This window comes from Scyliorhinus torazame, chromosome 9 (genome assembly GCF_047496885.1).
Source record: "Scyliorhinus torazame isolate Kashiwa2021f chromosome 9, sScyTor2.1, whole genome shotgun sequence".
In the NCBI taxonomy this organism is placed as follows: Eukaryota; Metazoa; Chordata; class Chondrichthyes; order Carcharhiniformes; family Scyliorhinidae; genus Scyliorhinus; species Scyliorhinus torazame.
Genome location: NC_092715.1, coordinates 75,098,730 through 75,116,385, shown reverse-complemented (window position 1 = coordinate 75,116,385; position 17,656 = coordinate 75,098,730). Strand labels below are relative to the sequence as shown.

Here is a 17,656-nt window from a genome sequence, read left to right as displayed (position 1 = left end):
GGGGACATAGCTTTAAATTGAGGGGAGATAGATATAAGACAGATGTCAGAGGTAGGTTCTTTACTCAGAGAGTAGTAAGGGCGTGGAATGCCCTGCCTGCAACAGTAGTGGACTCGCAAACACTAAGGGCATTCAAATGGTCATTGGGTAGACATATGGACGATAAGGGAATAGTGTAGATGGGGTTTAGAGTGGTTTCACAGGTCGGCGCAACATTGAGGGCCGAAGGGCCTGTACTGCGCTGTAATGTTCTATGTTGCGGTTGGTCTTGAGAGCGCGGATGGCGTTGCGTTATGCTTTGGTGACGTTTGGAGCTGTCTTGTGAATGCGACTGATGAATCTGGCATTGACGCGACTCCTGACGGCTTGAGCGTACATGTCGAGTCTAGGGGACCAAATTCGCACCTCAATATGGCAACATCTTCATGCACAAGTTTGAACAAGACCTCCTCACCGCACAGGACCTTCAACCGACGTTATACACCAGATACATTGATGACATTTTTTTCCTTTGGACCCACGGCGAAGAATCACTGAAACGACTACACGATGACATCAATAAGTTCCATCCAACCATCAGACTCACCATGGATGATATAGCAAAGTCAGTTGCATTCTTGGATACACTCCTCTCCATCAAGGACGGTCACCTCAGCACTTCGCTTTACCGCAAGCCCACGGATAACCTCACGATGCTCCACTTCTCCAGCTTCCACACTAAACACATTAAAGAAGCCATCCCCTATGGACCAGCCCTCCGTATACACAGGATCTGCTCAGACGAGGAGGAGCGTAACAGACAGGCGCTGAAAGATGCCCTCGTACGAACGGGATATGGCGCTTGACTCATCGATCGACAGTTCCAACGCGCCACAGCAAAAAAACGCACCGACCTCCTCAGAAGTCAAACACGGGACACAACCGACAGAGTACCCTTCGTCGTCCAGTACTTTCCCAGAGCGGAGAAGCTATGACATCTTCTTCGCAGCCTTCAACACGTCATCGATGAAGATGAACATCTTGTCACGGTCATCCCCACTCCCCCACTACTTGCCTTCAAACAACCGCCCAACCTCAAACAAACCATTGTTTGCAGCAAACTACCCAGCCTTCAGAACAGCGACCACAACACCACACAACCCTGCCATGGCAATCTCTGCAAGACGTGCCAGATCAACGCCATGGGTACCACCATTACATGTGAGAACACCACCCACCAGGTACGCGGTACATACTCGTGCGACTCGGCCAACGTTGTCTACCTCGTACGCTGCAGGAAAGGATGTCCCGTAGCATGGTACATTGGCGAGACCATGCAGACGCTGCGACAACGAATGAACGGACATCGTGCGACAATCACCAGGCAGGAATGTTCCCTTCCAGTCGGGGAACACTTCAGCAGTCAAGGGCATTCGGCCTCTGATCTCCAGGTAAGCGTTCTCCAAGGCGGCCTTCAGGATGCATGACACCGCAGAATCGCCGAGCAGAAACTTATAGCCAAGTTCCGCACACATGAGTGCGGCCTCAACCTGGACCTGGGATTCATGTCGCATTACATTCATCCCCCACCATCTGGTCTGGGCTTGCAAAATCCTACTAACTGTCCTGGCTTGAGACAATTCACACCTCTTTAACTGGGGTTACCCCTGTCTCTGGATCTGTAAACACTTAATTAACTGCAAATGCTCACATTCAAAGCATTGTCTTGTACCTTTGAATTTGTCTATATATATGTTTCTGGAACATACCTCTTCATTCACCTGAGGAAGGAGCCGTGCTCCGAAAGCGCGTGTTTGAAACAAACCTGTTGGACTTTAACCTGGTGTTGTAAGACTTCATACTGTGCTCACCCCAGTCCAACGCCGGCATCTCCACATCATGGCTACAGTTGATAATGGGGTCTGGAGGACGACATGAATAAGTCTCTATCTGCCCATGAGGTGATCACGCAGCCCCATGCTGCCTAATAACAAATTTCATTAGATTTAACAAACATATATGTAATCAATAATCGTTATGATTAGATTGTGTCTAGGGGCTGAGTAACTGTTTGAAACTGTATAAATTTTGATGATTTCTTTTTTCAGTGGAGAAGCGCATAGTGGTGCCCTGCGACTTGCCTCCCCACTGGTGTTAAAACAATAAACTATTCGACGTTTGGTGCAGACCCGAGTATTGGGTGATTCTTTTGGACTCATTCCCGTTAACAGTCTGGCATCATTAGGTTCAAATGAGCCTATCGGCAGGCAATGTAGAACAACATCAGGCTCTGATAACTGACTTGGCCACATTATTTACAAATCTACCGACCTACACAGGAATGGTTCATTCAGCAAGTATTCGTTATCAGCAGCCCCTGAGGAAAACCGTTTACCAGATGTTGAGAGGTGGTGGAGACTTAGAGCAGTTCAGACACTGATCTCCTGAATTGGTGTGATGTCCTGAATTGGTATGGAGTTTCTGAAGTTTCATTGAATAAAGGTGCAAAGCAGCAGCCAGGTTTCTGGCATTGGGTCTGGCGGGCAGCCTGAGGCAAAAGTGAGGTCTCCGTCCTAACATAGAGGTGCGAGCCTGCAAAGCCTTCAGCAAAGCGATGAGGAGGCGCTGGCCAAGATCCGTCTAGGGGAGCAGCAGTCCAACTTCCAGGTCGGGGCTGAGGAGGGTCGGCGGGCAACCAACCAAAACGAACAGAGGCTACCAGGCCAGATAGTTAGCAGCAGTAGCCAGGATCGCGCACAGTCATCGAGGCTCGAGGCCTGGCCACCCGAGCGAGAGCCAAGAGGTGAACAGAGCAGCAATCAAGAGGTGCGAAGAAGGCCAGGCAAGTGACGATGTTGTGTTTCGGGGAATCAAGGAGCAGCAGCAAGTGGGAGCGGGGTGACTCGACTAGAGCCAGTGGCCAGCCAGGCAGAGCCGAGAGGGCTGGGCAGCAACCAACATAATCTTCTTGTTGTTTTTACATGTTGAACTTACTGCCTTTTTTGGTGTCAGTCAGCCTGTGTGAGGCTGCTCTTGTTTGGTTCCATTCTTGCCCATTGTAATTAGAGCATTTCCAGCAGTGACTTTCTTCCAACCTCTGCACTTTTTCCTCTGAAGCTTCCAAAAGACACCTGGGCTGGATTCTCCGTAGCCTGACGACGAAATCGTGATTGGTGTTCGAGCGGAGAATGGATTCCTACAGCGAAATAGGGGCCGGCACCGGTTTGACACCTGTCCGCCATGCTCTGTCCCCTCCAAACCGGCGTCATGATGATGTGCGCCGTTTCAACACCATTACCACATCATCGGTCGGGCCACCCATGATGCTCCGCCCCCGATGGCTGAGTTTCCAATGGCACAGGACGTGTGTGGTCCTGATTGTGCGGGAACCTGGCGTGCGGGCTGCAGACAGTGTCCAGCGCCGCCACACTCGGTTGGGATCCATGCCGCTGGAGGGGGGGGGGCTTCTGCTAGGACTGGGGAGACCGGTGAAGGGTGGCCAAGAGGTGGGCTGTAGGGTCGCAGTTGGCGGGTTGGGTGTGTGCACGGCCGGCAACCATGTTGTATGGCGCGACTGGTGCAGGTCGTCAGCCGTGTGCATGTGCGACCTGGCCGTTTTCGGCGCAGTCTGCAGGAGTTTCACTCTGTGCCGGTGCTAGCCCCTCACCGGCACCAGAATCAGTGAGGGTTTTGCCCCGATTTTTCAGTCGTGAAAGTCCACATATGCTCTGCTGGCGTCAACACTTAGTCTCCCAAGCGGAGAATCCAGCCCCCTATTCCTTGGTCCCGTCTTTTTATCATCTGCTCCCTGAGCAACATTGTCTGAAGGACTTCATCTAGAGCTCCCTCTGCCATATCTGGAATTCACTTTCTAAATCACTTTCATTTAAGAGCCTCCTTAAATCCTACATAAAAAACAGAGCAGAAAATAAGAGCAGGATTGGTCGTTTGGCTCCGTGAGACTCGTCCATGGTTCAATCAGATCATGGTGGATCTGATTGTGGCCCTAACTCCTCTTTCCCTGCAGTCCCTCCATAACCTTTGACTCCTTTGTTGATCAATAATCTGTCTACCTCAGCTTTGAATATTCAATGACCTAGCCTGCAGTGCTCTCTGTGGTAGAGAATTCAAAGATTAATGACCCTCTGAGAGAAAAAGAAAAACTCTCATTCCCATTTTAAATGGCAGGCGCCTATTTTAATATGTGCCGTCTAGCTCTAGATTCCTATAGGAATATGGGAAACATCCTCTCAGCATCGACTGGTAGCACAGTGGTTGGCACAGTTGCTTCACAGCTCCAGGTACGATTCCCGGCTGGGTCACTGTCTGTGCGGAGTCTGCACGTTCTCCCCATGTCTGCGTGGGTTTCCTCCGGGTTCTCCGGTTTCCTCCCACAGTCCAAAGATGTGCATGTTAGGTGGATTGGCCATGCTAAATTGCCCCTGAGTGTCCACAAAGTTAGGTGGGGTTATGGGAATAGGTGGGCATACAGGGCCTAGGTAGGGTCGGTGCAGACTCAATTGGCTGAATGGCTTTTTTCTGCACAGTAGGGATTCTATGATTCCAAGTATTTGTCACGTGGTGCATGAAGTGTATTGTTCTGCGTACAGTCCAAGCAGATCGTTCCATCCATGAAAAACATAGGACATACGATAAATATACGATGTAAATACATAGACATAGAAATACATGGACATCGGGTGAAGCATATGGAGTGTAGTGCTACAACAGTAGAGAAGATGCGTAGAAAGATCAGTTCAGTCCATAGGCCATTCAGAAGTCTGGTAACAATGGGGAAAGAAGCAGTTTTTGAATCTATTGGTGCATGTCTCAAACATTTGTATCTTCCCGATGGAAGAGGTTGGAAGAGAGAATAACCAGGTGGGAGGGGTCTTTGATTATGCTGTCTTTCCCAAGGCAACGGGAGGTGTAGACAGAGCAAATGGTTGGGAGGCGGGTTTGCGTGATGGACTGGGCTGTGTTCATGACTCTGTAATTTCTTACTGTCTTGGGTAGAGCAGTTGACATACCAAGCTGTGATGCAGCCAGATGGGATACTTTCTATGGTGCATCTATAAAAATTGTTAGGAGTCATTACAGACATGCCGAATTTCCTTAACTTCCTGAGGAAGTATAGCGCTGTTGTGCTTTCTTGGTCATAACGTCGTTGTGAGTGGACCAGGACAGATTGTTGATGATGTTTACACCTAGAAATTTGAAGCTGTCCACCACGGCACCATTGATGCAGATAGGGGTGTGTACAACACTTCGCTTCCTGAAGTCAATGACCAACTTCTTAGTTTTGCTGACGTCGAGGGAGAGATTGTTGTTATTGCTCCATGCCACTAAGTTGTCTATCCCCCTCCTGTACTCTGACTCATCGTTGTTTGAGATCCGACCCACTATGGTCGTGTCATCAGCAAACTTGTAGATGGAGGTGGAGCCGGATTTTGCCACACATTCAGCAAAGATCTTTTTGAAGGCTTCAAGAGATCAGTATTGACGTTTCTTAGTCTGGAGGGTGCTATTTTGTCCTTTCGGGACAGCTGGTCATTGGAATCCACAGACCAAGTCAGGTGATTCTTGACAGCCAGCTTTTGCAGAATTTTAATATCCATTTTTAAAACTTTGGTTTCAGAAGATCCCAAACTGATTTCAGCTCATGTTTCAAGAGTTAGGGACAGGACATGTCTTTTCAGGACATATTTGTTATATGTCACAGTCATGGCAGGAGATTTTACAGTAAAGTATAATTGCTTACAGCATTCTCTGAGCTAATCATCTGAAATATATTTCAGAAACATTGATATAAATAGACTTGTTAACTACACTGAAGTGAAGTGACAATGTGCGAACATAACACATTAACTACGTTGAAGGCTTTAGTACTAAATAACTATCTTTCAAAATCATAAGCTTTCATGCAAGATAACTCTGTTCATAAGTCCTGTAGAAAACCATAAGGTAAGAAAATATTTGTGTTCCTGCAGTGAATATCTTGAAAGACATGGACACTTGAAATAAAGAGCAGACCTATTGTGTTGGGAAGTCTTTGCAATGTTGTTGAATTATAAAATTTATAACCAACCATAATCACAGCAAACTGAATTGTCAGATGCCACTGCTATATTTATTTGTAATGTGCATTAGTATAAAATATGTTTTCTAATCTTTAATACAAAATGGCCCTGATTTTATTGGGCAGTGGCAAAGGAATGGCACTTGCTGTTCACTACATTGACAGATGTTAACCGAGTTTTCCAGGCATTAGAGCAGAAACCTCCCAAGTCACTCACCACCCTGACTTGGAAATATATCACCGTTCCTTCACTGTTGCTGGGGCAATATCCTGGAATTCCCTCCCTAACAGCACTGTGGGTGTACCTATACCTCAGGGACTGCAGTGGTTTAAGAAGGCAACTCACCACCACCTTCTGAAGGGCAACTAGGGATGGGCAATAAATGCTGGCCTAGCCAGCGACGCCCACATCCCGTAAATGAAGTAGAAAAAACGTGTGGCATATGTGAACTGAGCAAGAAACAGGGAGGCTCTTCAGCCAATCAGATTGAAGGGTCCTTATTGAGACACAAAGGGAGAATCTCTGGCCTCCCCGCGGCATGTTTCTTGGTGGCGGAAGGCAGCCCACTATTAGCAAGCAGCCACTGTCAATGGGATCTCCCATTGAATCCACCCCATGACCGGGAAACCCATGTCGGGGGTGCATCATCAGCGGGACAGGAAGATCTTGCCCAAAGTCTAAACCTAGAAATATTTATTGAAAAAAGTATGTTTATTAACATTTTACATAATAACAGACATACCCAAGAATGCAAAAGTTACAACAAAGAGAAAAAGGAAAAAAAAATTGACCAGCACACTTTACCTAAAACCCCTAACAGCTGACGGTGACTAGATCCTTAAAGGATATCATTGGTTGCCATCTCTGGAAAAATCTCTTCACTGAATCCCTATGGTGAATTAAAAAAAAAAAGATTTTTATTGGTATTTTCCAATTTTAATAGTATAATGGTTTAATATATAAAGCACATAATATTTAAAAGTTAGGATTTTTAAAAATCCACAAATCTTACACACACCTCTTCTGTCCCCCCCCCCCCCGGTTGATAGTCTGGCTCCTTCCTGGCACCCCCTTTGGCCCTGGGTGTCGTACTGCTACACTTTGCTCTTTTCATATGCGGTTCCCCTTGTTGTCTCTGTGGGTTCGCTGGGGCGGTGGCTCCCTGGCCCCTTGTCGCCTCCCTTGTTTTCCCATGACTCTCTCTGCTAACCTCCTGGGTTCCTTGGTTGCCTCCCCGCTCCCTCACTCCTCTCTGCTTTGTGTGCTCCTGTCAGTCAGCCCCCCCCCCCCCCCCGCCTTCTTCCTAATCACTATAGGCTTCAAACAAGCCTTAGAACAGGCTGGTGAATAGCCCCCACGCTTTATGGAAGCCCTCGTCCGCGCCCAAGAATGGCAGTCTTCGGGGTTTCAGACCAGCCAGAACTACATATGGGGAAAGTGGGCCGTTGCCCTGACTTTTGCTTCCTTAATCGCACGCCGGAGAATCCTGATCGGCTGGCGATCAGCAGCACCACCTGCAGCTACAGACTGGTTGGCAGACCTGTTGGAATTTCTCCACCTGGAGAAGATCAAGTACACCATCTGAGGGTCGGACGAGGGCTTCTCTATGGTGAATTAAATTTTTTTCTCAGTGTAAGAAGGACATTAAGTCCACCAACCAGCCGGAGGCACTGGGTGGAGCGGGAAACCTCCAACCAAGCAATATTCGCCTCCGGGCTTTCAGCGAGGCAAAATTGACAACATCTGCCTCTACCCCAGTGTGGAACGCTGGTGAATCCGCAACCCCAAATATGGCTACCAGTGGACATGGGAGTAATTCCAAACCGAGTATCTTTGATATGGTGCTAAACAAGAAAGGCCAGAAGCTTGTGAATTTGAGGCAGGACCAAAACCTATGCATATGGTAAACTGGCGCAAGCGAACAGCGTTCACATCTGTCCTCCACGTTTGGGGGAAAAACCCACTTGTCCTCACCTTGGTCAAGTGCGTCCTTTGCAGCACCTCAAACTGAATTAGGCTCAACTGGGCACAAGAGGACGTTGTATTGACCTTGTAAGGGGCTTCCCTCCAAACTTCGTCAGTAAGTATAGGACCCAACCTGCTCCTATTGTGAACTCACCCTGGCTAGTGGGGACGGATCAGAGGTGGGAATTTGGCCATGTAGGTCCAAGATAGACCCCTTACCAGGCTGAGCCAAGGATAAAATATTCTTCAGTACAGAGGAAGGTGGAGCTAGAGGAAAGGAAGAGGAAGCCCAACGAGTGAAATCGCGAACTTAAAAATTTAAACAAAGGCTAGATTTGGGAGCTAGAATTTGTCCGCCAACTCTCTAAAACTGGCAAACCTCCCCTCCATGAACAGGTGACCAAAATGCTCAATTCCCTTCGCATTACACTATTTAAATGTTGAGTCTAATCCAGAAGGTACGAAAAGGTGATTATTACAGATAGGGGCCAGTGAAGACCAGGAATGGGGTTTAAAACGTTGTTGAAATTGTTTCCAGATACTAAGAGGAGACCACCACTGGGTTCGAGGAAAATCTAGGGGGGGAAAAGGGCAATGGTGTAGTAATCATGGCAAGGAGAGTGGATGTTGTGCAAGAGCGTACCTTCATTTGGCCCCAAATGGAATCGGGATCACTGATTCACAACAAAATGCTTTGAATATTAGCAGGCCAGTAATAAAACCCAAGTTTGGGAGGGCCAAGCCCCCTGTCCGTCTATCTCTCTGGTATAGAATGTGTGGATTTTGGGATTCTTACCTGCCCAAATAAAAGCAGCTATCAATGTATTAACTCTTAATAAAAAAAGATTTGGGCAGAAAAATTTGGAGACATTGAAAGAAAAAGAAAAACCGAGGCAGTACGCTCGTTTTTATTGTTTGAAACCTACCCGCCAATGATAAGGGAAGGTTGTTCCACCTCTGTAGGTCTGGTTTAAAATTTTTTTTAGAGTACCCAATTATTATTATTTTTTTTCCAATTAAGGGGCAATTTAGCATGGCCAATCCACCTACCCTGCACATCTTTGGGTTGTGGGGGTGAAACCCACGCAGACACTGGGAGAATGTGCAAACTCCACACGGACAGTGACCCAGGGTCGGGATTCGAACCCAGGTGCTCAGCGCCATAGGCAGCAATGCTAACCACTGTGCTACATGCCATCCTTGTAGGTCCGTTTTAACGTTATTGATCAGGCCTGAGTAATTCAATGAACTCTGGATAAGGAGTCATTAAACATATCTAATAATAAAGGAGCAAGCTGTTCTGAGAACTACTTGTAAAATTCGATCAGAAAGCCATCTGGTCCAGGGCCCTGAACATCCTACATCAGCCCAATGCACTTTTAAATCTTGTCTGGGCGTAACAGGGAGTCCTACTTGCAGCTGTATCCGCTTGGACAGCCGGGATGGGCAGACTGTCCAGAAAATCAGACATGACTGACCTGCCGAGGGAGATTCCGATTTATACAGGTCGCATTAATAGGATTTAAAAGCAGCATTGACCTGCGGCGGGGCGGAAATTAGGTTGCTGCCTGGGTTAAGTATTTGGGGAATCTCAAGGGAGGCCACTTTATGTCTGAGTTGATGAGCCAGAAGACTACTGGCTTTCTCCCCATACTCCTAAAAAGTACCCCTGGAGCGCTGTAACTGATGTACAGCCTTGTTAGTGGACAGTAGCTCAAACTGTGCCTGCAATTCTTTATTTGCTCGCAAATAGCTCTGGAGTAGGATCGAGCGAGTATTGATGATCCACTTCTAAAATGGAGTCCACCAGCATCTGCTGTTTCAATGTTTTTGGCCTCGGCATGTATGCTCTATAAGAAATTATTTTTCCCCCTAAGGGTGGCCTTAAGAGCAGGGGGAGATTGACTCGGACCTATTTAATTTGATGTAGTCATCAATAGAGGTGGACAGGCACTTGCAACGTATTTTATCGGCCAGCAAAGTAGTATCCAGTCTCCAGGGTGGGCATTGGGTGGGGCCAGACCCAGGGTGGGGCAATAGGTGTGGGGTGTGATCAGAAATTACAATCTCCCTATCATTGAAACTGAAATGAAACACTTGCCCAATCCAACCCTAAAGTAGCCTGGTCTGATCCTTGACTTAAATGGGTGTCCTGCAAAAATACAATAGCTGATTGGACTTCCGGTGGCGGCTGTGAGGGAGTAAGTCGCGCATTTGGTGGCTCTCGCTCTGGTCTGACTTTTAGACCTTGTCCCCCCAACTTTTTCGAACTTTTGAGCGCTGGAGGGGAAAACAACAGCACTGTAGATCTGGATCCATACAGGGTTGTATGAACTTAAGGAGTAGAAGGGAGCGAAAACAGGCGAAGAAGGGGCTGAACAAAGGTGGTGTCGAAGCTCCAAGTGGGAGGAAAGATGGCCGACGAACGGACCACGGAACGGACGGTGCAGACAGCACTAGACAACATGCTGAAGGTCATGAAAGGAGAGCTTTGCAGCGCTGAAGTGGGATAATTTGGAACCGCTTCAGAAAGCGGTGGAGCGACTGGACCAAAGGCTGGACTCCCAGGATAAGAAGGTCCAGGCATTGGAGAAGACAGTGGAGGAGCAGGCGGATTTCCAAACGGTAGCGGACGTGGAAATTAGAAAGTTGAAGGAGCAACAATCAAGGCTGATGGACAGGCTGGAGGACCTGGAAGAATCTGAGAATCATTGGGCTCCCGGAGGGGGCCGAGGGAGTAGATGCCACGGCATATGTGGCAGACATGCTGCAGAAGCTGGTGGGGGATGATTTCTTCCCGCGTCCGTTACAGCTGGACAAGGCACACACAGTGCAGGCGAGGCAGCCGCGAGGCGGGGGGGGGGGGGGGGGGGGCCGGGTGATGGTGGTCAGGTTCCATAGGTTCGTGGACAAGGAGCGGGTCCTACAGTGGGCCAAGAACACGAAGAGCTGCTTATGGAACAACAGTGTCCTGCGCATCTATCCGGTTCTGAGCCAGGAGGTGGCCAGAAGGAGGGCAGCCTACAGACAAATTAAAGACATTCTGTTTAAAAAGGTCAAGTTCAGGCTACTTTTTCCGGCGCGGCTTTGGGTCATATACCGGGAACAGCAACATTATTTTGACGACCTGGAGGAAGCGATGGACTTCGCTAAGGGGCATGGACTGTTGCCGAACTGAGGACCCATTAACTCAAGTTAGAGTGTTTCAAGGGATATTTGCATTTGTTTGTGGATTGCCCTTCATGTTAGCGATGTCGTTCGGCATGTTCTTTTACTTAAAATTTGGGGTGTTCTTGTGTTTGATTTTTGCTTGTTTGAAAATTTTAAAGTTAAAGCCAGAGTCATAGTTAAAGGTTAAGTTATTGGTTGCTGGGGGGCTGTACGGGTTCTTTTTGCTATTTTTCTGGTAATGTTGGGAGGGGGGTGGGTGGTAGCGCCCACCTCATTACACAGTTTGAATTGCACTATTGTGGGGGCGAGCTTTGTTCTTTGTTTGTTTTCTCTCTCTTTCGGTCCCAGAGCGATTGCTTGAACAGGGCTGATGGGCGGGGGGGAGGGGAGCGGGTGGGACAATAGGTGGGAGACATGGTGGCGCCGGAGTTGAGAGTCATCAGGCTAGCTGCTTTGAGCTAGTCAACGGGAGCGAGGTGAGGGGGGGGGGGGGGGTGTATATACAGCCAGTATATGGCAGGGGTTAGGTTACAGGGAGTTGTTGCTGAGGGGGGGGGGGGAAGAAAGATGATCTGCTGACGAGGGAGGGAACTGAACCAGGTAACAGGGAAGAGGTCGGGGGTGGGAGCTGCCAAGAGGCTGACCAGGGGAGGCACGGCACATGGGCAGGGGTGGGCCCATGAAGTGGGATGGCTGATCGGCGCGGGGGGGGGGGGGGGGGGGGCAGGGGGCAGGGTGCCCTCCAACCAGGCTGATCACCTGGAATGTTCGAGGGTTAAACGGGCCGGTCAAGAGGGCATGTGTGTTCGCGCACATATGTGCTCTGAAGGCGGATGTAATGTTCCTGCCGGAGACACATTTGAAAGTGGCGGATCAGATTAGATTACGGAAGGGCTGGGTTAGCCAGGTCTTCCATTCGGGGCTTGACGCTAAGACCAGAGGGCTCGCGATCATGATTAACAAACGGGTTCAATTTGAGGCGGACAGCACAGTTGCGGACGGGGGTGGTAGATTTCTCATGGTCTGGGGTAAGCTTGAGGGGGTGAGGGTGGTCCTAGTGAATGTTTACACTCCAAACTGTGATGATGTAGATTTCATCAAAAGGCTGCTGGGGGAAATCCCCGACTTGGATTCGCACAAGCTGATTATGGGTGGGGACTTGCATCGGTCGTGCTCCAGAACGGGCAGGGTCCCGGCAATGGCAAGGGAACTGAGGGGGTTCATGGAACAAATGGGGGGGGGGGGGGGAGACCCCTGGAGAATCAGTCGGCCGACGGGGAAGGAGTTCTCATTCTATTCACATGTTCACAAGGTTTATTCTCGTATTGACTTCTTTATTATGAGTAGGGACTTTTTGGAGGGGGTGAGGGATACAGAATACTCGACGATCATTATTTCGGACCATGCTCCACATTGGGTTGACCTGCAGGTCTGCAAAGAAAGTTACCAGCGCCCACAATGGAGGTTAGAGGTGGGATTGTTGGCAGATGAGTGTGTGTGAGAGAGAGTGGGGAAATGCATGCAGAACTACCTGCAGGTCAACGATACAGGGGAAGTCTCAGCAGCGGTGCTCTGGGAGGAGCTGAAGGCGGTGGTGAGAGGCGAACTGATCTCAATCCGAGCCCATAGGGACAGAACGGACAGGTCGGAGATGGACAGACTGGTTCAGGAGATGAAACGGACGGACAGGGAATATGCGGAGTCCCCGAGGCCAGAGCTACTTGGGGAACGACGGAGACTGCAGGCGGAGCTGGGGGCGCTATCCACTGGGAAGGCCATAGAGCAGCTCAGAAAGGCAAGGGACGCGGTGTATGAGTATGGGGAGAAAGCCAGCAGAATGCTGGCACAGCAACTTAGGAAGAGGGAGGCGGCCAGGGAAATAGGGACGGTAGTGGACGGGGCAGGGAACCGGGTTGGAGACTGTTGATAACTTTAGCCTTAGTTTAATTGCTCTGTTTTATCACCTTTGCTCTTGAGTCGCCAGGTATCTTTCTGATACCGCCACATGGTTCAAGTCCGAGTAATGATCAATAATCCAACACACCGCTTAGTAAGGGTTAAATCAACGCACATTTATTATATACAGTAATCAATGCTTATGCATAAATTCTACTTCTAAGCTACGTCCTACAAATAACAGGCCAATACTTAACTTTGGAAATGGCCCACCAGGTAAGGGAAACGAATGGCCTTTTGTTTGGGATCTGAGCCTGCGGGATTCGAAGCTGGTACAGATCGATAGCTGGGAGCGCCTATCTCGTAGCGAGAGTTGAAGTAAGGCTTACGATTTGAGCGGCTGTTGTAGAAGGCTAGCAGAGGGGTGGCAGGAGGAAGAAGGGTGCAGAAGGGTCGATTTGAACTTGGACTCTATTCGTATAGTCCCCAGGGGCTTCCCGCCTTTCGGGGCGGACCCTGTACCTGGTTCCAAGTGATTGGACTTTGTCCCAATCACTTGGTTCGATATTCTCCAATACTGGAGTGATTCCTTGATCGATGGGCGGTCTTGGGGTGATCGTTCACCTCCCTTTGTGTAGGCTCCTGTTGGCGCCAAAGAGTCTGGGTTGGCTTTGTGTGTCTAAATTGTTGCACATTGTTCCCGGGGATTGCTCATTAGTATTCAGATGGCTGGTGTTTTGTTGTGCTGATGGCTGCAGGTATGGATCTTGTCTGGCCGTCCCAGAGGTGAATACACAGTTTACCTGCAGCTGCTGGTTTTAGTCCTGTTGGCTGATTTTCCCATCAGCCTTTTCCGTTCGCCATTTTAAATCTGGGTTAGCCATTCTAAATCGGGAGTTAGCCATTTTAACTGGCTACATTCTCTACTTGTGATCCTAACGCGAAGCGTGAAGGATCACATCATTATGTTGCTTTCCATTCCCTGAATTGGGCTGGGGGGCACTTCCTTCATGGCCTCTGCACTGACCATAGCTATGCACAAAAATATTTAACTAACAATTCTAAGGGCGCTATGTCAGACAGGGACATGCATTACAAAACAATAAACTGGGAACCTCTAACTTATTCTTAATATACTACACTCACTTAAACATTCCATTATCCTACCTTCCTGAATCATACAACAAAATCATAGCATTTCATACAGTCTTTCCTGGCTTGGCAGTCAAGCTCAAGATCATATAATTTGCTCATGAAAAGTTCTGTACATCTCTTTATTTACAATAACAATAACGCAAGTGAATGTACTTTCTTACTTTATTATAGATCGCGGGGGTCGGGGGTCTGGTCGTAACCGAACATAGGGGATCTGATCCTATATACCGGGGTTCGAGCACGGTAGGCTCTCCTTCTCCATTTCCGTAGACGCATAGTCTGCACGATGCAGCAGAGTATCACCAACGCTAGTAGTGTTTCGATCACATAGGACAGGGAGTACCAGGTTATGAACCTGGCACACCAAGATGATGTAGTGTCGCTGCTGACTGGGCTCTGGGTACTGCGGGAAAGTGAAACATTAACGGCTGGGGGGCCATGAAGTCATGGGGTTCGCGTTCACACGTAACCAAATGTCCAATAGCACGGGTGATCCACTTGAAGGAAGTCCTCATGGCTCTTCTCGTTCCTTTTCTTTCTTTGTCTTCTCCGGTCCTGGAGCTTCTGGGGTTCTGTAGAAACAAGCATAGTGTCTGTAACTATCTTTGTTTAATATCTTGTACGCTAGTGTGTCTGTTCTTTGGTGCCAATTATTCCCTTTATAATTGGTCACTATGTGTGACTCCCTCATTTTTTTTCCCAAAACAAATTTTAGGACACGGCACACTTCCCAACAATGAACCAGTGCTGATTTACCATCCAAATGTTCCAGGATGTAAATAGCAGATGGCCGGCAACCTAAAGGTTACCTAAACAAAACAAAACCTTTTGAACTGAAAGTGCCAAAATGAGGTGCGTATGGGCCGCAACGGGTAAGAGTTGGATGGAGTCCCCGGGTAGGACGGCTACCAATGCCGTGTTTCTCCTACCCGAGTGTAATTGACGAGAGGGGGGTTCCCAGGCAGGGCGGGTCCCAAGCCGTTTCTCCACTGCCTGAGCAACCGACAAGAACGGGCAAAAAATGAAGTCATCGTGGTGGGGCTGCTGTAGTGGTTCTATCCTTCGAACCAGAAGGGCAGTTACGAACGACGTCTGGTTCCGTAACCAGTCTCTGCAGACAAGCTCTCAGAGGTTTCTGCTGAACTGGTGAGCCTCTGTAGGCAAGTCCTCAAAGGTTTCGGCCGAATAGGCGTGGGGCAGTGAGAAAAGAAATTCTCCTGTCGGACATACAACATTTAACAAACTGACAAACAACATAAAACATTCTGTAGGTTCCATCAGAATACGGGACATTGTAAATCACATTTGGGCTGGGGTGTAATTAGCATATGGAGGGCAGTGTGACCGAAGAAGAAAGGAAGGAGGAGTGAAACAAAAATGAAGTGGCCTTGCTGAGGTAACGCTGCCATGAGAATTGGTGGGTAAGCGCTCACAGTTTGCATGGGGCAGCTGGGACCTTGTAGCTGCTGTGGGTGGTGTTCTCTTTCATATCTGGGGGCTAGTCTAGCTGGTGGGGGTCTCCTGCAATATCGGGCGAAGTGTCCTGGCTGCCCACAGTTGTAACATGACCCCTGGGGCACATAAGGTAGAGCAGGCTCTCTGGTGCATTGTTCCCTTGGGTATGGTTCCCTGGGTGGGGGGTCGGGGCTCTTGGTGTCTTCGCTGGTTCGGGGGGCATTTGTGGGCTGATTACGTTGCAGTTTCAGGGGGACTTGACAGTCTCGTGCGTAATGTCTTAATTGTCCGCAATTATAACATTCCGGTAGTTTCTGGTGGGGGGGGGGGCTGTTGCTTCCTTTGTTTACCCATGCGGGGTTATGGTGCGTTTTAACTGGATGCATGTCTGCCTGCTCTTCCTCGGGTTCCCTAACTGCGGGTTTGTCTGCTTCTGCCTGCTGTTCTTCGGGATTTTTAACTGTGGGTTTGCTTTGTACAGACTGCTCCCAGGTGCGGGACAATCTTTTTAAAACCCATTTCTCATTGTGGGCTTCCTCTGAGGGGTCATAATTCGTACAGGCATTTTGTCCTGCCTCAGTGGCATGGGAGATAAGGGTGCGGGTCAATTTGGCCATCCTGTCTTGGGACAAATGGGCGTGTTCTAAATTACCGAAAACTGCTGTGAAATGAATCCACCGGCGTCCAGCAAACACTGTGGGGTGTTCTGTCTTTTCCTGCCTGCACTTATAGAGGCCATCTAGGGGGTCACCCCGGTTATACCCGATCGCATCCAGGATCACTGTATGCATTTCTGCAAGGGTGCCTCCTCCTACATTCTGTGAGTCGGAAAGGGCTGCTGCTACTGCATTGCGCAGGTCAAGGACACACAGCCTGAGTGAGAGAGATACAGACCGAGTGAGAATTTGGTAATTTGGTGCAGTGAGGTAACCAGGAAAGGTAAGTGGTTCATCTAATTTTGCTGTTTTTCAGTTAAAAGTGCAGTGTAGATTAGTGTCTGATTGGCTGAAGCTGCCCCCACCCTAATTGCTGAGAGGCAGTTATCTGGCAGTCACCTGAGGCCTGTTAAGGGGCACAAAGGTACACATTGTTTTCTTCTTTGAAGTTTTAGTGTGAGTCATCCTAAAGTCTGTATAAAAGACAGACAGAAAGCACACATTAGTAAGCATTGCGCAGGTCAAGGACACACAGCCTGAGTGAGAGAGATACAGACCGAGTGAGAATTTGGTAATTTGGTGCAGTGAGGTAACCAGGAAAGGTAAGTGGTTCATCTAATTTTGCTGTTTTTCAGTTAAAAGTGCAGTGTAGATTAGTGTCTGATTGGCTGAAGCTGCCCCCACCCTAATTGCTGAGAGGCAGTTATCTGGCAGTCACCTGAGGCCTGTTAAGGGGCACAAAGGTACACATTGTTTTCTTCTTTGAAGTTTTAGTGTGAGTCATCCTAAAGTCTGTATAAAAGACAGACAGAAAGCACACATTAGTAAGCATTGCGCAGGTCAAGGACACACAGCCTGAGTGAGAGAGATACAGACCGAGTGAGAATTTGGTAATTTGGTGCAGTGAGGTAATTCGGTGAAGAGTGGGAGAAGGTGCTTTTTCCCTACTGTTTTGTTCTCTCTCTTTCTTCGGGCCTAATTTCGGGAGCCGTTCGGAGGAGGAGGAGCAGCCTCTGTGAGTATAAAAACCTAACGGAAACTTCCTGTTTTCCAGTTTTCCCCCCAAAAGTGACGTCAGAGGGAAGCTGTGATCTGAGTGGTTGATAGCAAATCTGCCCCAAATTTTTAAAAAAACACAGCTAAACTCATAAACTTAAATTAAACTAATTAATTAATTAGTGATGGCTGGTCAGGTGATGTGCTTGAGCTGCTTGATGTGGGAGCTGGCAGATCCCATTGCGAGCTGCAGCGATCACATCTGCAGTAAGTGTTGGCTGCTCGAAGAGCTCCGGCTCAGAG

At 48.6% G+C, this 17,656-nt stretch overlaps 1 protein-coding gene across 5 annotated transcripts in view; it reads left to right on the top strand.

The window, feature by feature from the left end:
- LOC140429315 (uncharacterized) overlaps positions 1-17,656 on the top strand; it is a 198,901-nt gene that overhangs the window by 53,167 nt on the left and 128,078 nt on the right. For 2 of the 5 annotated variants that reach the window (XM_072516149.1, XM_072516148.1), the window contains exon 4: positions 14,418-14,489. The exons of the other annotated variants lie outside the window; for them this stretch is intronic. In XM_072516149.1, coding sequence (XP_072372250.1) covers positions 14,418-14,489 — 72 coding nt within the window. The remainder of the gene's footprint in view (positions 1-14,417; positions 14,490-17,656) is intronic. 5 annotated transcript variants of the gene reach the window in all.